Source organism: Sorex araneus, chromosome 3, assembly GCF_027595985.1.
Source record: "Sorex araneus isolate mSorAra2 chromosome 3, mSorAra2.pri, whole genome shotgun sequence".
Taxonomy (NCBI): domain Eukaryota; kingdom Metazoa; phylum Chordata; class Mammalia; order Eulipotyphla; family Soricidae; genus Sorex; species Sorex araneus.
The window spans coordinates 119185189-119212886 of record NC_073304.1 but is presented as its reverse complement, the minus strand read 5'-3'; the positions used below and the strand labels follow the sequence as shown (position 1 = coordinate 119212886).

Here is a 27698-nt window from a genome sequence, read left to right as displayed (position 1 = left end):
GTTTTGTTTTGGGCCAGACTGGTGGTGCTCAGGACTTAATCTTGGTTCTGCACTCAGATCACTCCTGGGAGTGTTTGGGGGACCATGTAGGATCCGAGGATTGAACCCGGGCTGTCTGTGTGCAAGCCCTAATACTGTGCTACACCCACGTCAGGTCTTCAGGTGCTGGACGGCTTGAGCCAACCCGTGTAACCTGGGCCCCTTGTCCCCACCAGTCTCGCCCCACCCCCCTGGGCCTCCTGTACCCACAAGTGGGCACAGACCCTCCCCACAACGCCAGACCCTCTCAGGAAACCGCACAAAGGCTTCCAGGTACACATTTATGAAAAACAAACCCAGGCCAGCCTGAAGCAGAAGTGGGGGTCAAGAGTCCAGAGCAGAGCAAGCCCGAGCCCTTCTATGTACAAGGGGGTCCCCATCTTCCCTCCTGGCACAGTCAAGGCAGAGCACCGAGGCCTGGGGTGGGGCAGGAGGGTCCCCGGGGCTCAAGCCTCCGGAGCAGAGTGTCGGTTGAGATCCAGCTCTCCAATCCATCCACGCGTCTCGCCTGCTGCCCAAGCCCCCTCTTCTCATTCCCAGGTGTCACAGTCTGGGTCCCCTGAGAGGAGGTGGCCAAGCAGAGGGCTGGGGCATGGAAGATCCAGGTGGACGCCCCGGTACTGACCTTCCCAGCAACTCCCCACAACCCCCACACATATGCAGAGGGCAGTGCACACTTGGGCCTGACCTCCATTGCCCAAAATGCCAGTCACTCATGGGGGCCACCAGGCCTGTGCATACTCGTTTGGGGCTCTGGGCAGTAACCCCAGCATTGCTCAGCCTGTTGGCCGCCCAGTGTGGGGGTGGCTGGGGGAGGCCACCGAGGCCTGGGGCAGGCACACGCGGCTCCCATATCTTTACAAAGAGTGGATCTTACAGAGACTGCTCCCATCCTGCTCCTACCCGTCTCCTGCCTGGACACAGGGTCCACCCAGGCCCCATGCGCCCGCCTCAGGTCCAGGGGAGAGAGGCTGCACGGAGCTGGGAATGCTGGATCTTTAGGATGGCGCTGACTTGGCCTCTGCAGCTGGTGCACGTCAGGTCTCTGTGGTGGGGTCCTAGGCTCCGTCCTCCTTAACACGGCAAACAGGGTCCAGCGTCTTCTCCCTCCTGCCATGGGGCGTCCAGATGGGCCGAAGGGCTGGCAGGAGCGTCACGGTCAGAGCAGGCGGGAAGGAAGCAAGATCAAAGCCAAAAGGGACTGCACAGGGCCAGCCTTGGCTCAAAGGCACCTGTCCCGCCCTGACCACTGTTGTCCACTGGCCCTAGATGGCCTCAGAGTTAGGGGAGTCAGGCACAGGTTCTGCAAAGGAAAGAAAGAGCAGAATAAATATGGGGACCCTCTGCCCGTCACCCCCCAGCCCCATGCCATGGCTGCGGGACCCCCCCCACCCCCGGGAGGGTCAAGAGCACAGGTGAGCCCTGCAGGTGTCGGGCACACTTACCCAGGGATGGGAAGAAGACGTCCCCAGGGCCCAGGGGGGACATGGGGGTGTTGGGCTCCGAAAGCAGGTGTCGCCCCGACTCAGAAAGCTGCCGCTGGGCCACGTAGGTCAGAGGAGGCTTGGGCTTGGCCTCGGCTGGCCCGTGGGAAGGCGGAGAGATCTCAAAGCCCGGATTGTCAAGTCCTTGAGCACTGCTGTGAGAGAACCAGAAAGGAAGCCGGTCACGGGCAAGGCCGGGCGCAGCCTCTGCCTCCCACAGCGGGGGGCCCTGGGGAGGCACCTGTCCCCACCCCCCACTCAGGATCTCTCTCAGGGTGGTCTCGGACCTGGCGTGAAAGTCTCCCAAGAAGCTCAGGCACGGGCACTGTCTGGGCATGTCCTTTGTGCCAGGCTCCGTGGCACCCAGGAGCTACGTGGGCCGGGCAGCTTCTGCACCCGCAGCTTGGCAGCTCTCCCGGGACCTCCTTTGCATGCTCAGCGTCTGTCCCGCTCTCTGTCTCCCACCCCTGCAGCTGACAACGGAGGCCCCCGTGGTGTGGTGTGCCTTCCCAGCGTGAGGGGGCAGGTGTGCGGCCTCACAGCCGAGGATGGTGGTGCTCTCGCCAGCTGGGCGAGGCAGCACAGGGGCCCGCTGGCTGGAAACATCTCCTCCTGTCAGGTCTCGGGGAGACCTGTAAGTCACTAAGCTCTGATGGTGGCGGTACCATCCGTTACTGGGGCAGAGAGAGAGAGAAGGCGTCCCAGTGGAGCCTGAGAAACAGTCCAGGGTGAAAGCACTTTGCCTTACACGGGACCGACCTTGGCTGGATCCCCGGCCTCACAGAGGGTCCCCTGAGCCTGCCAGGAGTGGTCCCTGAGCGAGGAGCTGGGAGTATAAGTCCTGAGCATAGCCAGGTGTGGCCTCAAAACAGACCAACCAGGAAAGGTCCAGGTTCTGGGGAGGCTCGGCCCTGGTGAGGGATTTCCCCGCCCCTTTCCACACTGACAGTCCGGGTGGAGCCACAGGCCCCGGGAGGCCAGGAGAGAGGCTGGGCTGTGCGCTTTGCTTCTGGGCCTTACCTTTCCATCCGCACCAGCTCCTGGGCACCTGGGGACAGACGGACAGAGAAGCTGGTCACAAAGGGAGGCCTCCCAGGACCCCTCCTGCACCCACTGCAGATGTCCCCCAGCCCCGGACCCCACTTCCAGCCACTCGGGTCAGCAACACTACATCTGTCCTCCAAGCCGCTGAGGCCGTGGTGACAGTCTGCGCTGGCCATGCATGGAGGCTGTTTGTGGCCAGGAGTCCAGAGCTTGCTTCCACGCCCTAACCAAGGTGGGGCCCAGGTGTTGAGTTGCCTGGGGCCTGGGGCTCATTGGTTCCTGCTTGACCCTTGGCCCTGGTTCAGCAGGTGGGAGCATTTCAAGGCCAGTTTTCCGGGACAGAGTGGCTGGCCTGCTCTGTGCCTCTGTCCGCTGCCTGAGGGTGACTTTCAGGGCGCTGGTGACATCCTTTGAGGAACTCGGAGGGGCAGGGGTGTCTGACACGACATCTCTTCTCAGTCGCTGTACTCACTTTCTCTTCCTCCTCCGAGTTTCTGCCTCCCTGTCCCCCGCCCCAGGCCAGCCACCAATCAGATGCCAGAGCCCCAACTTCCCTCTTCTCGAAGCCTCTGCCCACCCCCCTCCACCACCGCCACCATGAGCCCTCCAAGGTCAAGGCTTTCAGTGCAGAGAGCTGGATGGAGAAGCAGTCCTGGGGCGGGGAAGAGCAGAACCTGCGCAAGGAAATTGCACCCAAGTTCCTGAAATCTCCAAGCAGCTGAGTCCACGTCACTGTTTACCAGCCGGCCCCTGAGCCACTCAGTTCCTGTACCCCTGATACTGCTGTGCCCCTTGCCTGCCCGCATTAGAGGGGCACTGGGGGTCGCTTCCCACCCACGGGCCCCGCAGCACCTGCAGCCTCAGCTGGCTCTCTCCCCGTCCCCTGGTGTGTGTCCCCAGTGTGGCTTATTTCTGAGCATGCCCCTCAGTGCCAGGAGTGGTGCCCTGCGTGCGTCCTGCCCTAAGTGCGCCCGTACAGATTCCCTGTCCACTCCATCCCTGCCCTGGGCACCTGCTTCTGCCCTTTGGCTGGAATCCTGAGGCTCCGACTGAGACTCCGAGTTCTTTCCCCAGAACTCCAGGAGGCCATGTCCCAGGGAGGAGGAGGTGGGGGTGGGCGGCGGCCGACCAGAGCCGGCTCCTGCTCCTCCTGCCCCTCCCCCTCCCCCTCACATCTCCTGATTTCTCTAGCCCTGCCCTCTGGTTTCGCAAGCATCTGAGTCGAGGAGTGGGGGGACAGTCACAGAGGGCCTTGGGGGGCTGGAGATAGAGTCCAGCGGGGAGGGCGCTGGCCTTGCACGAGGTCAACGCAGGCTCAATCCCCGGCACCCCGTCTGGTCCCCGGGAGTGATTCCCGAGCACAGAGCCAGCAGTAAGCCCCGAGCTCGGCCAGGTATGGCTCCCAAATGATTCAGCAAATGAAGAAAGAAGAAGCAGGCTCCCTGGGCCCCCGCGTGGCATGCAGTGGCCCCAGGGCTGGGAATACTCACGGCGGTTGGAGGCCACCTGCCTTTGCTTGTAGACCAGGAGCAGGATGAGGGGCAGGCAGAGGATGCCCACTATGCAGGCCCCCGTTGCCAGTGCTGCAGCTGTGATGTCTGGAAGGAGGAGAGGAGCCAGGGTGAGACCCCGCTTCTGACCTTCCTTCCGAGGGGACGCTGAGTTCCAGCCAGAGAAGGCCAGACCAGGCCCCACAGCCAGGGCCTCCGTGACCCGCAGAGGGGCAGAAAGCCTGAGAGGAACCCCATGTCACCTCATGCCGTGGGACCGGCTGCTGACAGCTGGGGCTGCTGGGGAGGAGAGAGAAGGGGGCTGTCCCATCACCCCCTCACCCCTACCCCCCTCTCCTGGGGACAGCTCAGCCCCTGGGGGCTCAGGTGCCCCATGCAGGCAAAGCAGCCCCAGGTATAAAAACGCAAGGGCCAAAGGCATTCAGCCCAAAAATATTTTGGGGTTGGGGGCCCATACCCAGTGCTGCTTAGGGGCTACTCCTGGCTCTGTGCTCTGGGGTCACTCCCTAACAGCGCTTGGACCTTGTGGTATCAGGGATCAAACCCAGGCTTCCTGTGTGCAGAGCTTGGATTGGGGCCATTGAACCATCTCTCCAGAACTCCAGAGCCCAGACAAAACCAATCAGCATCTGGAGGGACTGGAGAGATAACCTGGGAGCTGAGGCGTTTGCTTCGCAAGCGGCGACGGGGCTGGGATCCTGGTTCAGATCCCCAGCACCACATACGTAGCACCACCAGGAGTGCCCCCGGAGACAGTGCCAGGATCAGCCTCTGGGTACCACACTCCCCAAAACCAATTAAATCAAAACCTTCTAGGAATAGTGAGGTGGCACCACATGGTGAAGGGAATCGCCATGTGCCACTGTTATCGGTGCCATTTAAGGTGGCTAGCCTGGCAGGTTTTGTGTTCTGGGTGTTTTACCACCATAAACTATAAATGAAAGTAAGAACCCCAGCTCGAGTCTGAGCAAGCCCTTGCTCCAGCCAGTCTCTGGTCACCCACCTCTTCAATCCCAGACACAGAAATCACAAAGGGAAACTAGGAGCGAATCTGGATCTTATCTGAATCCTTATCTGGCATTTAGAACATTTTCAGGAGCTGGAGATAACAGTAGCTCAGGTTTGATCCCCAGCACCCCAGATGGCCCCCTAGCCCTGCCAGGAGTGATTCCTGAGCTCAGAGTCAGGAGTGACCCCCAACACAAAACAAAACAAAAAAAGCATTTTCGGGGCTGGAGTGATAGCACAGCGGGTAGGGCGTTTGCCTTGCACGCGGCCGACCCGGGTTCAAATCCCAGCATCCCATATGGTCCCCTGAGCACCGCCAGGGGTGATTCCTGAGTGCATGAGCCAGGAGTGACCCCTGAGCATCGCCGGGTGTGACCCAAAAAGCAAAAAAAAAAAAAAAAAAAAAAAAAAGCATTTTCATTTGGCGGCCAGAGGGCTAGAACCAGGGTTAAAGTTCTTGGCTTGCATGTGGCCCCTGCACCATATAGTGTCCCACCAGGAGTGACCCCTGAGCACTGCTGGGGGGGGCAATGCCCCCTGCTCCATGATAGAACTTTATAAATTAAAATTAAATAGTGCACGTTAAAAAAATATTTTAGGAGAGGGAGAGATTCAGACTGGAGCGATAACACAGCGTTTGCCTTGCATGCGGCCGACCCAGGTTCAATTCCTCTGTCCCACTTGGACAGCCCAGCAAGCTACCGAGAGTTATCCTGCCCACATGGCAGAGCCTAGCAAGCTACCCATGGCGTATTTGATATGCCAAAAACAGTAACAACAAGTCTCACAATGGAGACGTTACTGGTGCCCGCTCGAGCAAATCGATGAACAGCGGGACAACAGTGCTACAGAGGGAGAGATTGTACAACAGTCGTTAGCGCTTGCCCTGGGTTCCATCCCTGGCACCTGGTATGGTCCCCTGAGCACCACTAGGAGTGATTCCTGAGTGCAGAGCCCCTGAGCATCGCTGGGTATGTGTTTGCAAAATAGGTTTTGTTGCTTTTTTTTTTTTTAATTTTCCTGCCCCTCTCCCTGGGGCCCCCTGCAGAGAGTCAGCCGTGGGTTTCCTAGGTGATCTAGGAAAGTTCCCTGCGTACACCGCGCCTGTGAGATCAGATGATTATGAGTTTTCCAAGTCTGTCTTAGTAGAGACGGATCTCATCTCACCCGGGCAGAACTCCACACTCGCCTGAAATGGGCCCCGTGGCCTCTGTGGGCCTGTGGGCCCTGGCACCCACAGAGCCTGCCCTGCTGGGGCTGCGACTCTGCCCAGTCCCCGGCGGTGCCATGCTCAGCCGGGAGTGCGTGCATTTCCTTTCTGGCTAAATTTCTCTGCGGAAGGACTGGAGTGATTGCCACACCCCGCTGACGGCAGGTGGGGGCGTGTGGCCCATCTGCTGACTCCAGGGGTTTCTTTGGGAACAGACGTGCCCTCAGAACCACAGCCGAGGAAAATGAGTTTCCTTCCTAATTTTAGCGCTGCCCTCTCTCGCCCGGCTGAGATGGGCAGGGAGACGTTGTCCCATGGCCCCACGCAGCTCCGGGGAGGGGGGGGCACCAGGACTTGGGCTGAGGTCTCTGCGTTGGCCTTTTCAGGCCTTCTTTGGGAATCAAGTCTGGTTTTGATCTCATTGTGCGGCTAAACAAACCCGAGGGTGTAAACAAGCTTTCAGGCGGTTGGTTCACACACCGCAGAGAACAAACTGTTTTTTAGACACTGTGAAAGCAGCTGCTGGTTCAGAGGCAGACATGTGACCACGGGCCCGGGGCCTCTCTCCGCAGCGTGCTGTGGAGAGACCCACAGTCCTCACCCAGACCTTTGGGGGCTGCTGGCCCCCCACAGGACCTCCCTGAGAGAACCAGCTGCAGGGGGGCTAGCCCTAGTCCTCTCCGAGGTCTTTGGGGTGGGGGTGTGACTCTCCCTGAGCTCTGAGCCACCCGGCCCCTCTGCCCTGGAGGGCTCCTATGCCCAGCCGCGCTCCCCTTCCTCGGCCCTTCCCGACTCTGAGAGTTAGAATAGGCCAAGGGTTGGGGCCCTCTGGAGACTCACACGTCGCCCTGACTCTCCACACAGTTAGTTCCTGCTCAAGCAAGGGTCCCTCCTACTGACTCCCCAGCCAGGGCCAAGCTGATCCTGGCCCAAGAGGCCGCCCCAGGCTAAGCCACACCCGTCCACTGCAGTGGGGTGCAGCCGTGCTGTTCAGAGAGGCCTCGTTCAGGGCCCGCCAGGGTCCTCCTCTGGTTCTGCAGAGGACAGAGTGCACATGGACGCCCTCTTCTGCAGGCTGGCCAGGATAAGAGCAAACTAGCCCACGGTGCCAGGAGAGGGCACTTCTGGGACGGGCTGCCCACCCTGCCCTCCTGGGGCTTAGTGAGAAACCGGAAGCCCCCCACCCCAGACCTGACTGGCTATCTCTGTCCTGCCCACCCCTCCAAGGCTGGCTTGGCTTTGGTCGATCCTTGGACCAGCCATTCCTCCCTTCGCCAGAGACAGCACCGTGAGAGCAGAGCTCAGGGCTCCGTTTGCTTGCTTGCTTGGCCGGAAGCCCTCTTAGCAGCCAGGTACACAGTCTGGCTGCAGGGCACCTGTCTTAGGAAGCAGGGACCCAGGACTTTCCAGTGGGAAGCACCCCATATCCCCGCCCCCAGTAAGCAGATGTTTCCAGACAGCACCGGGAGCTGTCCACGGCCTGTGGGCACCTCTCACCACCCTCCCTTGCACAAGGGCAGAGACTAGTAGACTATGGCCTAGGATCGCTTTAGAGGTGACCAAGGCCAGCAGGTGCCTGCTTGTGCAGTGCCAGGCGGGGTGTCAGCACACGGATACACAGTGGCTTGCCGCTTTACGATCCTGCACCCAGCAGCCACAGTGGGACGCAGTGCGGGACAGGCTGCATGGCTTGCGTGTGACTCTATGAGCCTAAGACCCCGTCACCTAAAGATGGAGCCCTGTCACTAAGTGCCCGGTGACAGTTGAGAGTTCTTCCCCTTAGCCTAATGACAGCCGGAAGTCAGGACGCCTTGATTCGCATCCTCTTCTGCATTTCACAGATGAGTCCAGTAGGCCCCGGCCCCCTGTTGGGCAATGTGGTCGATTTCGGAATCCAAACTCTCACTGCGTGACAGAGCTGCCTTTCACTAGGAGAGCCTGAAGTCTCAAATGGCTACCAGGCACACACAAAACCTTTTCAACGAATTGTCCACAATTTTTTGGAGGAGGCCACATCCGGCAGTGCTTAGGGCTCACTCCTGGCTCTGTGCTCAGGGCTCACTCCTGGCAGGCTCAGGGAACCATGTGGGGTGCTGGGAATTGCACCTGGGTGGGTTGTGGCAAGACAAGCTCCCTACCCGCTGATTATTACTCCTGCCCAGAGTTGCCCGAATTTCAGAACCAGAGCGTGTGTGGAATCTGGGCTTCTGGTCACTCCAGGACATGGACGTCCTAGCACCCTCCGTGCAGCACCACCCCAACACCCCACCTGCTCTCCCATCTCCCTCTTGAGCTGCCCAGCGGGGAGATGTGGGTTCTCATCCCTGATTCAGCCCCTTTGCCCACACTGCCCACCCTCCCATGGTTGCAAAGTAAACCGCTCGCTCCCTCTTTCTCGGTGGACATGTGGTCCCCAGATCATGCAAGGACTGTCCGGGAGGCCCTTTGGCCTGTAGGAGGCTAATTCAGAGTAGCCCAGGACGGCGGGGCTGGGCTGAGGATGCACATACCCCACAGCCAGAGAGGAGGGGAATGAGCCAACCAGAGAGCAGAGGCCCCTCCTCACTCTCGCCGGGCAAGGGCACCCTTCTGCCGCACTCTTGGGTGTCATCAGCCCAACTCTGGGACTCCCCAGGCCTCCAGTGGCCTCAGCTCCCGCTGCTGTTTCATCTGAGTCTGGATCCAGGTGCACCACCCAGTCCTCCCCCGGCCTCCTCCTCCGGCATCCTTCTGAACCCCTTGTGTGTCTTTAAGACTCGGGTCACTCGACTTATTTTCAGAAAGTCAGTATGGACGGAGGGGAGGGGGGCTGGGTTTGCCCCCCATGGATCCGGCATGCAGGTGTCTCCTCTTGGTTCTAAGTCTGAGACATGCAGAGCAAGCGCCTCTGCCTGCCTGTGCCTTGGTTTCCCCATCTGTGAAATGGGTCTGCGGTGGCTGTATAAGGACCTGGGAATAAGCAGGGCTCGGGACTGCTCAGAGTGGACTCAGGACTCACATGTGCCCCACCCCACCTGGTGAGTTGTCCCTGGTGTGTGCAGGTGCTAGAGTGGAGGCCATGAGGACAGGGGCCTCAGTGCCAGGGCTGTAGGTGAGTCCCACTGTGTGCAGGGAGAGGCTAGGGGCAAGACTCTCGGAGCTCATGGGTCTGGCTCAATTAGAAATGTGCAACTCTAATTAAGTTCCTGGTTTCTGGTTATTGGTTTTATTATTATTATTTTAAAGTAAATAGAAGTTCCTCCTGCCTTTGAGTTGGAGTTTGGCCCAGACTGAGCTTTCCCCATTCCTGAACTAGGCAGCTCTTTGTGCAGTCCTCCTCCTACAGGCAGGCCTCAGGCTTGCATGTTTGTGTCTCCAAGAGATCCACATAGGAGGCCTCTAAAATCCTGATGGCTTTTCTCAAAAGCAAGAGCTTCCCTCACTCAGCTCCCCTTTGCCCGCTGTCCCCAAGCTTTGGGACAGTCTCCCCTGACCTGTGGGTGCTCACACCCCTCCAAGCAAACACCAGTGGGCTGAACCCTGCCCCCGCCCCCGCCTGACTGTATCCAAGCCCCCCTCCACCACTGAGAGAGATGAAGTAAGTGCTCCAGCCCTGCGTCCCTCTGGCCTGCACAAGCTCTGTCCACCCCGGGCCCCGTGTCTGCCCAGAGAAGCCGTGAGGCTCATGTCCCTGCTCTTAGGGACTCTGCTGAGACTCTAGGAAGGACCTGGCACAGAGGCCTGGCACGCAGCCAGGGCGGGAAAGGAAGAAGTCCCCCCAACCATGCACAGAGCCGGGAGATGTCAGGGAGCCCACGCCACCCTGCCCTCCCGCAGCTGATGGGCAGTGAGCCAGGGCAGCTCCTGCTACCCAGCGCCTGCCACGGCCACGCCAGGCCACTGGGTGTCAAGGCAGGGGAGAGGTGTGGGGGGCCTTACTTTCAGTCTCCTTGGGGGAGGGCGGGTATGCGATGCACTTGGAAGGGGCTTCTTGACCTGTGGGAGCAAAGGAGGCAGTCATGAGTAGGGGTCAGTGGAGGACGCCCTTGTCCCTGCTGCCCCCTGTCGTGCCCACTTGGCTGTGCTGGCCCGCTGGAGCACACAAAGGTGCATGCACCCCCTTGAAGGAGCCTGTCTGTCCACAGGGCATGTGGCTGCCTCCTGCTGTCAGCCCCTCGAATGCACCCAGACGCACGCTCTACTGCCCAGCACCCCTTGGCCACTCCCCGACGGGCAGCCCGGAGCCCAGGGTGGGGTGGATGACAATGTCCCTCGGCCCCAGCTCACACCCCCCACCCCTGCTCCCCACACCTCACCTCTCTGCACCTGCAGCTCCATCGCCCCATGCACCCGCTGCTCCGAGTGGTGGTGCCAGATCCCCACCACCAGGCAGCAGTAGAGGCCGCTGTCCCGCACCGTGAGGCCGTGCACGGTGATGGAGAAGTTGCCATGGTGGTCAGCGGCCGGCTGCAGCCCGTGGCGCTGGGTCAGGCTCTGGTTGCTGCTGGCGGGCTGGTGGCCGCGGTGGTACAGGTGCAGGTCCTGGAACGTGAGGTTGCGGATGGGCCGGCGCTCCGAGCAGGCCTGGACCTCGCCGCGCGAGCTGCGGTACCACGTCTTGTAGAAGCTCACGTTGTGGCCCTTGGCCCAGGGGCCCAGCACCCTGCACGTGAGGGTCACGTTCTGCCCCTCGGGACACACGTACAAGGAGTATGGCGTGGCAACCTTGAAGGCGGTCACCAGACCTGCTCAGGGAGACAAGAGCCCGTCACCAACCCGTTTGCCACCATCCGGGCCCCGTGGAGGGCAGCCGCATAGGCGCAGGAGACACGGGGGCCTCCCGGCTGCCCCCCACCTCCCGGGGGGCTGTCTGAGGGGTGCAGGCTTGACTTGGGGCCGAGGTGCCTGACCCCCCACCGCAGACACGGCCCACAACTGACCTCCATGCCCTGCACGGACAGGTGGACAGAGGCAGGATGGGGAGATGGGGAGCAGGGTGCCTGTTTGGGGGACTGGGGGGACAGTGCATCAGGAAGGGCGCTTGCCTCGTATGCGGCTGACCTGGGTTCAATCCCTGGCACCCCATGTGGTCCCCCAAGCATACCAGGTGACCCCTGAGCACTGCCCAGTAGATACCAGTGCTCCAAACAAAAGTAAAAATAGCCTGTTTGGAAAGCAGCTCTTCACTCTGATCCCCTCTGGGTCCACAGAACCTTTGGGTCCTTCCTGCAGGAGCGGGGTCTTTGGGACTTGTTTGTTTTGGGCACACTCAACAGTACTCAGAGCTTCCTCCTGGCAAGGCTTGGGGAACCATACGGGGTTCCAGGGAACGAACCTGGGTCAGCAATGTGCCAGGCCAGCATCCTGCCCCGGTCACCAGCAAGTGGAGAGAGCGCCCCGAACACAGGCCCCCCGAGGTGTGAAGGAGAGGGCCGGGAAGCCCACGAGGGCATTGTCCACGCACCCCCCCCCCGCCCCCACCGGCCTTCTCAGACGTGTTTTCTAGTTTGTTTTGTTTCCAATACCAAGCGAAGCAACCAGCCCCTGGTCGTGCATTCCACGCAGTCTCCAGGCATCTTGCTGCGCTTCTGAAGCACCGGCCTTTGAACGCAGAGTGGCCAGGCCAAGACCCTGCGGCCCTGAGTCTGAGAGGGAGCCTGCGGGCTGCAGGGGGGGAGGGGAGCGCGTGGCCATGCCCTCCAAAGAGCTGTGCATGCAGACTGAACGTCATGGACGGGGCCTTTTGGATGCCTGTTCAGAGCTGTTGCAGGCCAGGCAGATGGAGAACTTGGAATTTCTGTTCTCTTTGGTTTGGGGGCCTTCACCCAGCTGAGCCCTGGGCTACCTCCAGGCCCTGCACTCAGGGATCACTGCTGATGGGGCTTGGGGGACCATCGGGGGTGCTGGAGATCGAACCCTGTCGCATGCAGGGCAAGCGTCCTCCCCGCTGTCCTGTGGCTGTGACCTGGGCCTGGATATGCCGCAGACTCCAGAGAGTTGCATCTTTTCCATTGCTGGACCCAGATATTTCCACTTCCTCCTTCCCACCTTGGACCCACAGCAGATGACTGAGGGAGGAGGGAGGGGTCCTGGGGTGGGGGCACTGAATCAGCCTGCACGGGGCGATGCAGGGGCCGAGGGAGGAGGGAGCCTTGTGGAGCAGAGGAGTGGGGATGGGGTGGGTGGGGACTGAATCAGCCCGCACGGGGCGAGGCAGTGCCAGAGCTGATGCAGCTGGAGAGAGAGTGCAGGGAAGGTGCTTGTTGCAGGGTTTGGATCCCTGGCATCACATGCGGTCCCCTGGCATCACGTGTAGCCCCCTGGCATCACATGCGGCCCCCTGGCATCACATGTGGCCTCCTGGCATCTCATGTGGCCCCCTGGCATCACATATGGTCCCCTGGCATCACATGTGGCCCCCTGGCATCACATGCGGCCCCCTGGCATCACATGTGGCCCCCTGGCATCACATGTGGCCCCCTGGCATCACATGCGGTCCCCTGGCATCACATGTGGCCCCCTGGCATCACATGTGGCCCCCTGGCATCACATGTGGCCCCCTGGCATCACATGCGGTCCCCTGGCATCACATGTGGCCCCCTGGCATCACGTGTGGTCCACTAAATACCCCGAGGAGTGATCCCTGAGCTCAGAACCAAAGTAACTCCTAAGCACTGTCAGTTATGGCTTCCCCCGCCCCAGCCCCCAGAAAGGAAAGGCCAGGACGTGGTCAGGATCATCTGGACATGCAGCTTCTCTCTGAAGAGCAAGCCCACGTCAGAGCAGCTCCCCCACCCGGCGTCAGATGGGTGCTGTTCAGCTGCCTCTCTCCGTCCGGACTCCAGGGCCTCTGGTGCAGCCCCCCAGAACCTCTGCCAGCTGCTACCCCTCCCTCCTTCCCACGGCGCAGCCCGGGAACTCCCCCTGCATGGGCCGCAGCCTCACGGGCACACGGGCAGGGGGGCATGGCGGGCTCCGTGCAGACGGGGCAGGGGGGCAGGAGAGAAGGGAGGCAGGAACAAAGGGCGTGAGGGCCATGGAAGAACAGGTGGAGTGTCGGGGGAGGGTGGCGTGGAACAAGCCTGGACCCTTGTCAGCTCGGAGTGGGTGACCAGACAGCAGCAGGGACCACTGGGGGGCAGGCGGCAGGGACCTGATCTTCAGAGCTTCCCGTGTTAGGGCTCAGAGAGGGGCTGGAGATGGAGGTACACAGGGGGTGTCGGGGTCCTGGGGAAAGGCATTGCTCAATCGCCCCCATATCCCAGAAGGCCCTCTTCCCCTTTCAGAGAAAGGAGGAACTGCCCTGGGACCAGGTCTGGGGGCAGGCACCAGGAGAATGTCTCAGGGCGAGGGGCAGCCAGGAGGGGCCACGCCCAGTCCTGGGCTCTGTCCCCCTGTTGTGTTTGAGACTCCAACCGGGGCAAAGTCCTGGCAGCCAGTCTGTGCCAGGCCCGTCCTGGACGCACTGGGCCGAGTGCGCGCACGCGGCTGGGGTTATAATCAGGAGGGAGGATGTTGCTCATTGTCTGAGCAGAGCCCACGGACACCTGGGTCATTGTGGGGGCAGCGAGAGGGCGGAGAGGAAGGTACTGACTCCAGGGTGGGGACAGGAAGGTGCCCCCCGCTGGGAGCCTACACCCCCCTCATTGTGCAGCTCCTGGGCCCGGCCCCGCCCTCCTTGGGAGGCGGCATGCAGTAGACTGGACAGTGCGGCTCAGCCTTAGGACCCTGGTATGTGCCTGGGGGTCGAAGCCCCCACCCACCCACCCCGTCTCTCGGTGCTGCAGGCAGGCCCCACACTTCTCGGGAACCCCCTCCCTCTTCAGACTCTTGGAGACTCTCAGAGTTTCTCCAGCTCTGAGACCTGGGGCAGGAGGAAAGGCTTGACTCTGTCCCGGCAGGGAAGGGAGCAAGAAACGGTGGCAGGTGCGTGTGTGTCTCTCGCTTTTGGGCCCCCGGTTTGCCTGTTGCCACCAAGCAGTGGCAGCAGCTCAGTGCCACTCCTGGTGGTGCTGGGGGTGGGGAAGGGACCTCAAGGTGTGCGTTCTGTGCCTGGAGCCACATCCCGGCCCTGTAACATGCTGAGTACGTTGAGTGCAATTATCCCCGAGCCTCCTGACTTAAGGATCCTCACCCCAGTTTAAAGAGAAAAGAGATGACTCCAGGGGCTGGAGCACCTGCTTTGCACACGGGAGCCCCAGGTTCGGTCTGCGACACCGCATGGTCCCCCCAGCATTTTCAGGACAGATTCCTGAGCACTACACCAAGAGTACCCCTGGGAGTGGCCTGAAAATCAAAACACACAAAGAGCAACAATAAAGAGAAGGAGACAGAAATGTCAGTGGAGTTGCCCTGCACACCAGCCCAGGCAGGAGCAGCCTCACTCACACCTCCAACCTGCTGCTCTGCAGACACAGCCCCCCACTGGCACCCCAGGCCCCCTCAGCTGTGACTGCCCCCATCCCCCGTGTGCCCTCCACCATAGGTCCCAGCTCTGCCAGCTTTGCCCCAGCTGCAAACATGTTCCCTTCATTCCACAAATATTTCCTGAGGTCCTCGTGTGAGCCAGCCCAAGGCAGAGAGGCAGTGGGGTGCAGAATTCTCTGGAAACCCTCCTCAGACTTAAGTCTTGTTTCTGCCACTTTCTAGCTGTGGGCGGTGCCCAGCTGCAGATGGGAGCTCAGCCTTGGCCAAATCCCTTTGGCATCATCCCTGGATGCTGCTTCTCATAATTTCCACTCTTCACCCAGGAGGAGCCTCGGGAAAGCCCTCGGGCACGGGGGCCAGGGGATGGGCTGGTGTGGGCATGGACAGGCCTGTTTTTCTTGAGCTTAGCCTGGGGTTGCCAGAGCAACGCCCTGGCTTTGGAGGTGGCGTCCCAGCTTGATTAATCAGGCCTGGGGGCCCCCACCCAAGCAGCTGAACTCCGGCCAGCGGCTAAGGCTTCTCTCTAAACAGCGGCCCGCTGCTGCTGCTGCTGCTGGCCTGGAGGTCAGGTCCTGGTCATCAGATATGAGCCTGCCTCCAGCCCCTGGTCAGACCCTGTTTCCCCGGATATCCCCAGGATGGTGCCAAAACCGGTGAGGTTGGCTCAAGTTACAGAGCAGGCGGGGAAACAGAGGCAAGGACTTGTCCCAACGCTCCAGCCAGCACTGAGCTCCAGGAAGTGCCTGGGGAGCTCTCTCCGCCCAGGGGACCCGCCAAGGAGGACAAAGGGCATCTCAGATGTGTTTATTGATACCTGCCCCCGCAGGAAGTATCCATTCACAGGGGCCAGGAGCCGGGAAGGGGAAGCTGTGCTGTATTGGAGGAAGCTGTGCTTCCAGCACCTTGGGGAAGCGGCGGTGCATCCGGGGCTGGAGCTCGGTGGCCTGGGCGGGTGGCCAGGAGCCCCACCAGTGGACTCTCCTGGGGATGAGGCTTGAAGGAGAGCCCCCCACCCCACGCCCCATGCCCGTGTGCACCAAGCCCACCAGCTCCCGCTGTTGGGGTTCAGGCTCCGGCTTCCTGTGTCCTGGCCGCAGAGTGGCCGCTCAGGGGCTGCCCTTACGTCCTTTGCAGTTCCTTCTGTCAGCCTCGATGTGTTGGCTTCCTTCAGCCTCCCCCTCTCTCAGCTGGCTGCTGCCATCCTCCCCACTCTCCACTCCAGAGCAGGAAACAGAAGCACAAGGCCCTGACGAATCTCTCAGAGCCTGACAAAGAGGGAAAGTGCCAGCTGGGATTGAACCCCAGGGCAAGGACCTGGACCTCGAGGTGGCCCCGCCTCCCTGCTCAGATGGACAGGCAGTCTGGCTAATGAGGGAGCAGCTTGTCCCAGGCCTGGGCAGGAAGGCTCCTGGCGTTCCCTCTCTTGCTGTGTGGCTGTTGGGGACTGCCACTAGACAGACTCCAGGGAGCACCTGGCCCGAGCCCCTGAATTTACCTGGACGTGAACTCTGAGGGGGAAGGCAATGATGCCGGGAGAATTGGGGGTGTGGAGTGTACCCCGCTCCTTCCCTGGGAAGGGGAGCAAGCCGGTCCCCAGCCTGTTGCAGACAAGAACTAGCAGTGCCCATGCCCTGGGCCATCCACTCTGTGTTTTAAGGCATTAAGTAACCTTGAATCATACAGAGAGCAGCTATTCCCTTTTCAATTCCCTCTGGGTCCCGATGACATCAAAGAGAAAGTTCCTGTTTGATGTCAACTATCAAAACATCTCTAGTCACTTGTCAATCTTTCTCTTTCGCTCTCTCTCTCTCTCTCTCTCTCTCTCTCTCTCTCTGTGTCTCTCTCTCACTCTCTCTCACTCTCTCTCTCGCTCGCTCTCCATTAATTTTTTTATTCTGCAGGGGATGACAGCTTTCAGATTCAGAGCCTTCCTCAGGCTCGAGTTTCCAACAAGAATTTAATACCCTTATTTGGTTTTCTTATTATACACTTTTATGTTTTTGTTCTATTTATGGCAAGTGGTACTGGCTTCCCATTTATGGTGGCGATATAAAGTTGTCTTTTAAGATATATTTACTTAAGTCAACACATGGGCACATTTAAAGGGAAGATCTAAGTACAGGTAGGTAAAGCTCTGTCGAGTCTGAGAAATTCCCAGGGTGGTGGAGGCTGGGCGGTGCTGTGGTAGACCACTGGGCCAGCCCCAGGTCCCCCCTGCCCACAGTGGGGTGCGGGGTGTATGTGACCTCAGCAAGTGGTCACAGAGGCAGGGCTGTTTCCCAGCTCCCCATGGGGAGGCAGGAGGTTCAAGCCATCAGGGTGATCGCTGGAACGGTGATGGATGCTATTTCCTCCCTAGGGCTGGCCAGGTGAAAAGCACCGGCTCTGAGGAAGGATCCAGCACAGGAAACACTCCCAGGCTCCCAGGGCACGCTGCGAAGGTGCAGAGACCCCAGATCTGGGCAACTTTAGGAGAAACTGTGGGGAACCCCCAGATGTGGGACTAAGTTCTGACGGGACCACCAGGTGGCTGTGCCCCGGTCCATGCCCTTCAGACCTCCAGGATCTGAGCAATCCCAGCCCCGGGGGTGGGGGTGGGGTTTGTTGTGTCCCTCCCCACGCTGGACTCTCAGGACAGGAGTTCCTGTGCAGAGCCAAGGGCACGAGGCCTCTGGAGTCACACAGCAGCCTCCCCAGGCCCCGGGCTAAGGGCACCCGGCTCACCGAGGGCGAGGCTGGCACACCCCCTCATGGAGACAGAAACTTGCTCTCTTACGGCTGTCAAATGACATTCATAGAGTGGCAGATACGGTGGCAGACACAGTGGCAGACACAGAGTAGCAGTTATATGGCAGACACACAGTGGCAGACACAGAGTAGCAGCCATAGAGTGGCAGATACACAGTGGCAGATACACAGTGGTAGACACACAGTGGCAGACACAGAGTAGCAGAAACACAGTGGCAGACACAGAGTAGCAGACACACAGTGGCAGACAGAGTGGCAGCTACACAGTGGTACACACACAGTGGCAAACACAGAGTAGCAGACACACAGTGGCAGACAGAGTGGTAGCTACACAGTGGTACACACACAGTGGCAAACAGAGTAGCAGACACACAGTGGCAGACAGAGTGGCAGACACGAGCATGGCACAGCCGTAAAGGGCATCCAGGGACTTAGCCTGGCATGAGACCCTCACAGCTGCACTGCTCAGTACAGGGCTGTGCAGAAGCGCTGGTGTGCCCAGGACAGGTCCACACAGGCGCCTCCAGGGAGGCCTCAGAACAGCTAGGGCTGCCTCTCAGGGACCCCACAATCCACCAGAAACTGCATTGCCCACCCTGAGGTCACACTGCTCTCGCGGAATGGTTGGACTGTGGCAGGGGCTCCAACTGTGTAGGCTGTGCTGGCTGAAGGGGTCAGGAGCAGGCTGCGGGGGCGGGGGTGTGTGTGGAGAATTAGGGACCCTTCCTTTGTTTCTGCTGGACCGTGTGTGTGTGTGTGTGTGTGTGTGTGTGTGTGTGTGCGCGCGTGTGCGCGTGTGTGTGTTTGTGTGGTGTGCACATGTATAGCTGGCAGTGGCCACAGAGTTCCCCCCCCCCCCCCCCGCCCTAGACAACATCTCTCCTGATGGGTGACCCACAGGGAACCTTTGCCCTGCTGAGTGTGAGCATGAGAACCCACTCAGCTCAGTGTGGAGCCCCTCCCACACTCCCGGCCTCCCGCACCCCTCCCCCAGCCCGGCCTGACTCAAGGCCTGGCCGCAGGCAGCGGTGCAGGATTTCCCAAGAGCTGGCCACGGCTGCGTCAGAGGCTTACACCACAGCCCTGCAGCCCCGCGACCAGCACTGGACAGTGGCCTCAGCCCAGCATGCCCCGAGGGAGGGGGAGGGGTTGGGGATGGGGGGTGATGAAGCTCCTGGGCCAGCCCTTGAGGACAGGGCAGGAGGTCACCTGTGGGTCCTGCCTGTGGAGGAGGAGGGGCTCTGCTCGCGTGGGCTCTGCTGGGTCCTGGCTCCCTCCTGCCTCCCCTAGTCTCCCCTGAGTTAGGCTCAGGAAAGGGTGACATCAGACCGGAGAGACAGCACAGCAGGGAGGACACTGGCCGTGCATGCAGCTGACCCGGGTTCGATTGCAGCCCCCCAGTGGTGCTCTAAGCCCTGCCAGGAGTGATCCCTGAGCACAGAACCAGGAGTAAGAGTCTGAGCACTGCAGGGTATGGCCCCCCAAACAAAACAAAGTGTAGGCTTCAGGGCTTCCTCCTGGGCTAGATGCACCCCACTGTTCTCGGGGTGCTGGTCTCCGTCCCACCTCCCAGCTACCCCCAGCACCCAGACACACTCTCGCACCCCGCGGTCCACCTGCCGGGGCCCTGGGCTGAGGACACACCCACGCGCTCAGTATCGAGAAGGTGCTCTATGCAGGATTTCAAGAGCTCTGGGGGTGTAGACACTGGGGGTGGGGGGTGGAGGCCTCTGCAGCTCCGCTCCCTGTGCTCCGGTCTTCAAGAACTCAGTTTCCCTTTGAGGACTGCAGGGCATGAGCCGGCGGGGATGGGAGGGAAGGGGTCTCCCTGCCACTGGGGGCGGGGTGTGGGCAAGGCAGAGCCCTGCTGCTGCTGGAGGCTCGGTGGGGTGCTTTCCCTCCGCGGACTGGGGCCCCACACAGCACCATCCAGCCCGACTGTCCATGGGTGGGGCATGACCACCAGACCACTCCTTATCAAGGGCTCAGCCCGGCTTCCACGGGCAAGATAACATACTGCCTGCAGGCTCCATGGGTTTCTGAGGTGTTTTTCAGCTTGGCCCCGTTCGCCCCTCGTAGCTGCTCTCCTCCTGTTCCCTGCTGGCCCCGCGACCTCCGTCTCTCTCCCACCATGACTCAAACTTTCCTCTCAGAAGGGCTCAGGGCTGCCTGAGGGCCCTGCCCCCTGCGCTCAGCCACACTGAAGACACAAGCCAGGGCTGCAGGGCCCCCCGAGGCCCTGTCCTGCCCGATTGTCACATGGCACCAGAACATTCTGGAAGAGGAGAAGGGTGGGTGGGAACTCTGTCTGAGCAGAGGAAACTGAGGCAGAAGGTGGCCATAAGTTACTGGAGAGCTCGAGGGGGCCGGGCTGGTGCTCTGGGTCCCCGGCAGCCCCTGAACCATCCTGAGCTGCAGCTTTGTTAGGAACCAGGTCGACAGCACTGCCCGGTTGGGAGATGGGCACTGCCCCGCTCAGGCTTAGCCAGCAGGATCTGAGAGTCTCACACCCCCACCGGGAGAGAGCAGAGGGAGGAAGGCAGGGCGCCTCTGTCCCAGAACTGTCCTGGGTCGGGCGGGGCTCTGTCCCGCTCCCAGGAATCAGAGGTGGTGCCAGGCAGTCTCGGGCTACTGTCCGCAGTCACACCTGCCCTCTCGGGTCCCCACCAACACCAGGCAGAGACTCCACTGCTCTGCCCGCGAGGACCCCCACTGGCCCCCGGGCGAGCCGTGCCGACTCCCTCCCTCCAGCCTTACCTCGGGAAGCAGCCAGGAAGAGCGCCAGGAACACAGGTCCCAAATTCCGGCCACCGACTTCGGGGGCCAGGGAGACGCCCATGTCGCTGGCCGGGGGGCAGGGCAGACCTGGGACACGGGGACACGGGAGCGCCCAGAGGAGATGCAGCCGGAGGGGGAACCTCCGAGGAAGTGAGCGCCAAGCGCCAAGTGAGTGCAAGCAGGCCAGAGCCCAGCGTAGCCTGCCAGACCAGAGCCAGCCACGGCTCCCAGCGCCCCCTGGAGGCTGTCGAGGGCCTCTGACCTGAAGTGAGCGGCCCTGCCCTCGAGTTGGGAGACCCAGAGTCCCAGTCAGCTGAGCTTTGTGGTCCTCCCCACGCCTTTTTTTTTTTTTTTTTTTTTTTTTTTTTTTTTTTTTACGATTAGAGCTATCTCATGGCCCAGAGTGTGACTAACTCTGAGCACAGCTATGCAGCTTCGAGGCTGCTGTTGGGGGCTCTGTCATTGCACCTATTGTTCCCATGGGCCCAGGGCCCAGGATATGGTGGAACAGATGGATGGATGGATGGATGGATGGATGGATGGATGGATGGATGGATGGATGGATGGATGGACAGACAGATGGATGGATGGATGGGTGGATGGAGGATCGGTGGATGGAAGCATGGATGGATAGATGGATGGGCAGATGCATGGACAAATGAATGGATGTATGGATGGATAGAAGATGATAGAAAGATGGACGAATGCATGGATGGAGGATGGATGGATGCATGCATGGGTGAATGGATGGATGGATGCATGCATGCATGGACAAATGAATAAAAGGAGCCCTAACTTTTTTAAGAGCTAGGCCAGCTGGAGCAGCCTTGACTACAGATTTCAAAACCAATACCAACTTTGAGTGTGCACACATGCACACACACGCCCAGCAAGCACCTCCAGGCCCTAAGACACATCTGTGCACATGAGTGACATCCTGTGTGCATCCAGTAGAACTCTGTGAAACTCCTCTCTCTGAGCCCCAGCTTTCCTTCTGTTTCTTCACTAACCTCACTCCTGGTTTCCTGGGTATCTAGAGCACACATACGCACACATACACACATGTAGCCATGCATGCACACGTGTACAGCCACGCATGCCACATAATCCCATCACTGTGGCAGCCTGTCATTGTCTCTCTCCTCTCCACAAGCTTCTCATTCCTCACGGCTCAGCTGGAGCCCCTCCCGCCACCAGGTGCCCTGCTCAGCCCCCTCCAGCCCTTCCCATCCACACTGCCCTCAGCTCTTCGCCAGACCTGGGGTTGCCATCCTATGGTCTGGCATGTCCTGGCAATGGCCATCCTGGTCCAACTGTGGCTCTTGGAGGACCAGAGCTTCTCCCTGACATGACTGAGTCCCACAGGCTGAGGATGGCTCAACTCCAGGAAGGAGCCCACCGCAGCTGGCCCTGGCGGGTGGTCAGGGGAAGGAAGGCACTGCTTGGCCCAATCCACCCAGCCTGGCCGATGCTTCCACGGGCTTTGCTGGCTCACTGGGGATCCTGAGCTCACAGGCCACAGGCCATGTCGTTGGCCGGGGGGCAGGGCAGAGCTGGGACATGGGGACACGGGACAAAGGGACAGAAGAAGCCAGAGCCCAGCTGAGTCAAGAACTGGGGTTGGGTGATGGCAGGATGGCCAAGTCGGCACCCTTGCTGGCGGGATGCTGGGCACTCACCCGGGACAGGAAAGGGGACCCAGAGTGTCAGGTCACTCTTACCAGGTGAGCCAGGCCCTGTGGAGCCAGGGGCCCCCGTGGAGCACCACAGACTTCTGGGCTGTGCTGGGCTTCCTGGTCATGCCCAGCCCTGTGACCCTGCTTGCTCTGGGTGGATTGAATTTCTTGCCCTGGGGGATAAAAAGCCAGTTGAAATAAGGTAGTCCTGCGCCACTTCCTGCCCTGCCCTGCCCTGGCAGGGCTGAGTAGGCGTCACTGAGCAGTGGCCCCTAGAGCCACTGTCCTGGCTTAGACCCCATCACTCCGCCCGCCCTCCCACAGAGGGCTGCAGCGTCTGAGCTGCACCCCGTCCTGCCCACTGGGTGGCTCCAATTGGCGTCAGGCTCCCAGAGGCATTGCCCAAGGCACCTTCTCCCTGAAACTGAGCTGAAACTCTGGGGGCTCTGATATCCTCCCCACTCGGGGCAGAGACGTCGTCCCCCCACCCCAGCGCAGACCTGGCTCAGGAAAGATGCAGCCCTGTTAGCACGCCACTAATGGCCACCTCAAGGACTGTGAACGCAGACGGGGTCAGCCCTGTTCCCCTCCACAAGTCTGGAATCCAGCCCTTCCTCAAGGTGGCACTGTGCCTGATGACAGAAGGGTCTCAGGGACCCTACTGTCCCCTCCTGTGGGTGGAAGCTGCTTTTGCTCCAAATGAATGCACTGACCCCCCTTGAATGCTCATTGATACTCAGATATTTAGGGTCCTACCACTGTCTGGGGGCCACACCTTGTGTTCAGGGGCTACTCCTGGCTCTGTGCTCAAGGGACCATGTGGTGCTAATGACCAAACATGAGTCTTCTTGAAGAGCCTGTGTCTGCCCGCTGAACTGTCTCCAGCTGTGTGTTGTGTGTGTATGCACGTGGGTGCATGGGTATGCATGTGTGTTTGTGCATGCATGTGCATGTGTGTGCGTGCATATGTGGGCACAAGTGCATGTGTGTATATGCATATATGTGCGTGTGTATGTATGTGTGCTTATGTGTGCATCTGTGTGCATGTGCATATGTGTGTGAAGATTATAAAATACATATAAATACATATGATCATTTCAAGATAACATGAGCAATTTCCAAGGGATTTCATTTTTTTTTAATGTTGATATTTTAATTTTGAGCTAAGTGCAGCTGCCCAACTCTATGGGCTACAGAGATGTTTGCCATCAGCTAAATCTGCAGTAGAATCAATTAAGTTTACAGAATATCTGTTGTTTCATGTATTTAAATTTTTCACTGTCAAGTAATGACAATGTAGATTTAATATATTGCATAGATCTTTTTTGTAGTAAAGGGTTTTATTTTCCTTATTTACATAGGTTAAAATCGTATAGTAATTGCAAATTGGCTCTTCCTGCTTTATTTATTTATTTATTTATTTGCTTTTTTGGGCCACACCCAGCAATGCACAGGGGTTACTCCTGGCTCTGCACTCAGGAATTACTCCTGGCGATGCTCAGGAGTAATTGGGATGCTGGGGATTGAACCCGGGTCGGCCACGTGCAAGGCCAATGCCCTACCCGCTGTGCTATCGCTCCAGCCCCTCTTCCTGCTTTATTTTATCATCTTTCTGTTTGCCATTTTTTTTTTTGAATCACAGTGAGATACACAGTTACAAAGTTGTTCATGATTGGTTTTTAGTCATACAATGTTCCAACACCCATCCCCTCAACAGTCAGTGTACATTTTCCAATGTCCCCAGTTTCCCTCCCACCCTCTTCAACACCTCTGTCAGACACTTTTGTTCTCTCTCTCTCTCTCTCTCTCTCTCTCTCTCTCTCTCTCTCTCTCTCTCTCTCTTTCTCACACTATGGTTTACAATACAGATGCTGAAAGGTTGTCCTGTATGTCCCTTTACCTACTTTCAACACTCAGTTCCTGTCCAGAGTGATCCATTATTATCATCCCGGCCCCTTCTCTACCCCCCTGCCTTCTTCCCCCCCCCCCACTTGTGGCAAGTCCACTGACCGGTCCTCCTGGCTCCTGTTTTCCCTGCCTTGGGATATTAGTTTCAAACTCTATTTTTATTTCCCCCAGATGAGTGCAGTACTGTACGCCTGTCCCTCTCCTGCTTCATTTCACTCAGCGTGAGATGCTCCATGTCCACCCACTTACAAGCGATGTCATGATTTGATCTCTCCTAACAGCTGTGGTAGTGTGCCACTGTGGATGTGCCGTGGTTTCTTTATTCATCTGTCTGTTCGCAGGCACTCAGGCTGTTTCCAGATTCTGGCTATGGTGACTGGTGCTGCAGTGGACATAGGAGTGCAGGGGGTGTTTCTGCTGTGTGTATTTGGACCCCCAGGGTACATTCCCAGAAGTGGTATTGCTGGGTCAAATGGAAGCCAAATTTCTAGTATTTTGAGGAATGTCCATATTGTTTTCCGTTTTTGAAACAGACAGTTCAGGCATAGAACACACCCCTCACACACCCGGGAGAAACTCCCTTGGAATGTCCAAATGATGTATTTTTATTCCCTGGGTGGTTTATATTTTAACAAAGATTCTTCAAGACTTTGAGGCCCAAAGGAATGCTTTCCTAATAGTGGGGGTCAGTCCCCATGTCAGATGACAACAGACCAGAACCCCAGAATGTCTGAACTGGAAGCGACCTGAGACATCAAGTTAGGTTCTTTAATAGACAGAAAAGAACCAGAGAGGGGAGGCAACTTGCCCAAGGTCACACAGCTTCATGTTAGGGCTGAAGACACTACCTACTTTCAAAATGGTTCCATCAGCCACATAGCCCCCAGCTCCCTACTTAACCCTCACCTAAGCCTCAACTAACCCTCATCTAGCCCTCCTGCTCCAGACTCAAAACCTTGTTGGGGCAGGGACAGTTTCCCTGGGCCTGCCCTCCTGCCCATCTATCTGTCCCTGCGGACCCAAGGAACAAGGGACACTCATTTCTGATGTCTGGCTTCCCTTGGCCCTGCTTTCTGCTGTCTGGCCTTGCCGGTGACCTGTTCACCTCCTCCCAGCTCTGTCCGCAGTGGCAGCCAGACTGTTTTGTCGAGAAAATGACGCTCATCACAGTGTGTGTGAGTTCAGGACCGCCGGGGACAGACGGCACCTTCGCACAGAGCTGGGGACTGTAACGGGGCCATCGGCAGAGGGCTGGGTGCCACCGCAGGGCATGTGCAGGAAGGCACAGCTGCCTTCTTCCCGAGAGGGAAGAGGGGACGGGCTGGTGAGCTGGGCCACGGGCGGCAGCAGAGCTGCAGCGGTCAAAGGAGGGACGGCAAGACCCCCCCGTCCCCACCCCAATCCTCCCTCCCGCTGCCTTCTGCCAGTGCCTCCCACGGCTGACCCCCTGGGAGCCAGGTGGCCTGGGTGTAGGTGAAGCTGCACGGGGCGGGGGGTGGGGGGAGGAGCACTGGGAGGGGAGCATAGATAGGGTGTGAGCCCCTTCCAGCACCAGACACTTCCTTCTCTTCTCTTTCCCTCTCTTCTCTTTCCTCCTCCTCCTCCTCTTTCCTTCACCCGTGAGAAAATGCCTGTCAGCCACTTCTCCTTGGTGGCCCACCCTGATCTCTTGCTGGGTGAGGCCCGTAGTCCGGGTGGCCTCAGGGTCACGCAGACAGCACCAGTCACAGCGGACACTGCACAGCAGACACTGTTCTGTGGCCTCCTCACGGCTCCCCCGGTTCTGCCTGTGGAATCGCCAGTAGCCTCCTCTCGGAAATGACGAGAGAAGGAGCCAAGGGGAGAGTCTGGAGCTGGGAGCACAGGCCTGCTCCCCGCCCCAAGCACTGCTGGGAGCACTCCTGGAGCACGACTGGAGCACTGGAGCACTGTCATCCCGTTGTTCATCAATTTGCTCGAGCGGGCACCAGTAACGTCTCCATTGTGATACTTGTTGTTACTGTTTTTGTAGTATCGAATACACTACAGGTAGTTTGCCAGGCTCTGCTGTGCAGGCGGGATACTCTCGATAGCTTGCCGGGCTCTCCAAGAGGGGTGGAGTAAATCAAACCCAGGTCGGCCGCATGCAAGGAAAATACCCTACCTGCTGTGCTATCACTGCAGCCCTCCTTGGCACCACAGATAGGAGGAAATGACTCAAAGGCCTGAAAGCCCAAGACTGGTTCCTGCCACTCCACAGCCCCTGAGCCCCCTCACGTAGCTGGGCATGGCCCAGACCCCTCCACTTAAAAAAAAGTCAAAGAAAAGTTTGGGTATTTGGGGGACTCCTGTTGGGGGGCGGGGGAGGAACACATGCAGTGGTGCTCAGGACCTACTCCTGGCTCTGCACTCAGGGTTCACGCCTGGCGGTGCTCAGGGGACCATATGGGATGCTAATAATCGAACCTGGGTCACCCATGTACCTAGGGCAAGGGCCCTATCCTCTGTACTGTTGCTCCGGCAAGAAGAGTTATTTTACTTATATTTGTTTTTTCTTTTTCAGCATTGCACACTGGCGATGCTCGGGGATTACTCCTTGTTCTGTGCTTAGAAACCTCTCCTGGCAGGCTCAGGGGACCACATGGGATGCCGGAGATTGAACCCAGGTTGACCTCATGCAGGGCAAGTGCCCTCCCCACTGTGCTCTCTCTCCAGCCCCTGAAAAGTCATTTTTAAGAGATAAAAATCTAGTGGCCGGGGGATGACCAGCTACCAGGAGTGGGCAACATCTAGCCCCAGCACTGCCTACGTGCTGAGCATGACCTTGGTGCTCTGCCACTGGGACCGAGCACCACTGCAAAAAGCACTCCGTCATTCGAGCACCACAGCCGGGTGTGACCCCAGTCCTGGCCATCACAGAGGGGGTGGGAGACACTGTGGAAATAGGTATTTCCCCCACAAACGTGGAGACTGGTGAAGCGCCCACACTACACTGGGCTGGGTATGCTACACCCCCTTTCTCTCTCCCTCCCTCCCTGCTCTCTCCTCCTCTGTCCTTCCCCTCCTCTCTTCCTCTATGTTCTCTCTCCCTCCCTGTCTCCCTGTCTCCCTCTCCCTCTCCTTCCCCCTATCGTCCTCACTGCCCCCCCCTCTCTCCCCCCCCACCTCTCCCTGCCCCTCTCCCTCTCCAGCTGGGGCTCTCCTCATCTTCTATCTCTGATCTCTGAGTCACTGCGCTGGCGGAGTCCTGAGGTCCATGTGCCCCAGGCCCTGCCATGGCTGGTGAGCCGTGTCTATGTGGCACGGACGTGGGGGGGAGGGGCGTGGTACGAGCACTTCCCGGTGCTCCCTCCACAGTTACCTGGCCTGAATTCATGCGGAGCTTCTGTGCTTTCCCTCCCCTACCCGCCGTGGCGTCTGTGCCTCCTTTCCTTCTTCCTTGCCCCGGCCAAGGGCTTGTGCGGCGGAACATGACTGCCCCACCCCCACCCTGGAACCAGCTGGCCCAGGACCTGGCCCCCTCTCCTCACAGGCCACCACCCACGTGTACGTGACCATCGTGGACGAGAATGACAACGCGCCCGTGTTCCAGCAGCCCCACTATGAGGTCGTGCTGGATGAGGGCCCGGACACGGTCAACACCAGTCTCGTCACCGTCCAAGCACTGGACCTGGACGAGGGGCCCAATGGCACGGTGACCTATGCCATCGTCGGGGGCAACATCATCAACACCTTCCACATCAACAGACGCACGGTCAGCGGCAGAGGGGGGACAGAGCAAAGACGGGGGCCAGTGGGGTGGTCACGCTGGGTGGCCTGGGTGATCAGGGTGACCAGGGGCACCCTGCAGAGGAGCTGGCCCCCCAGCCCTACCCCCTTCTCACTCCCCCTCATCTCCTGTCGCGGC

General features: G+C 59.3%; 2 protein-coding genes across 3 annotated transcripts in view; one reads left to right on the top strand and one right to left on the bottom strand.

The window, feature by feature from the left end:
• CDH23 (cadherin related 23) overlaps window positions 1-27698 on the top strand; it is a 67817-nt gene that overhangs the window by 8542 nt on the left and 31577 nt on the right. For both annotated transcript variants that reach the window (XM_055133203.1, XM_055133202.1), the window contains exon 5: window positions 27324-27545. In XM_055133203.1, the coding sequence (XP_054989178.1) occupies window positions 27324-27545 (222 nt within the window). The remainder of the gene's footprint in view (window positions 1-27323; window positions 27546-27698) is intronic.
• Window positions 308-20405, bottom strand: VSIR (V-set immunoregulatory receptor). Its single transcript, XM_012934243.2, has 7 exons — window positions 20208-20405; window positions 10592-11020; window positions 10215-10271; window positions 4058-4165; window positions 2544-2571; window positions 1485-1678; window positions 308-1342 (listed from the first exon to the last, which is right to left on the bottom strand). Exons 1-7 carry the CDS (start codon window positions 20287-20289, stop codon window positions 1305-1307), a joined length of 936 nt encoding a protein of 311 aa, XP_012789697.2. The 5' UTR covers window positions 20290-20405; the 3' UTR covers window positions 308-1304.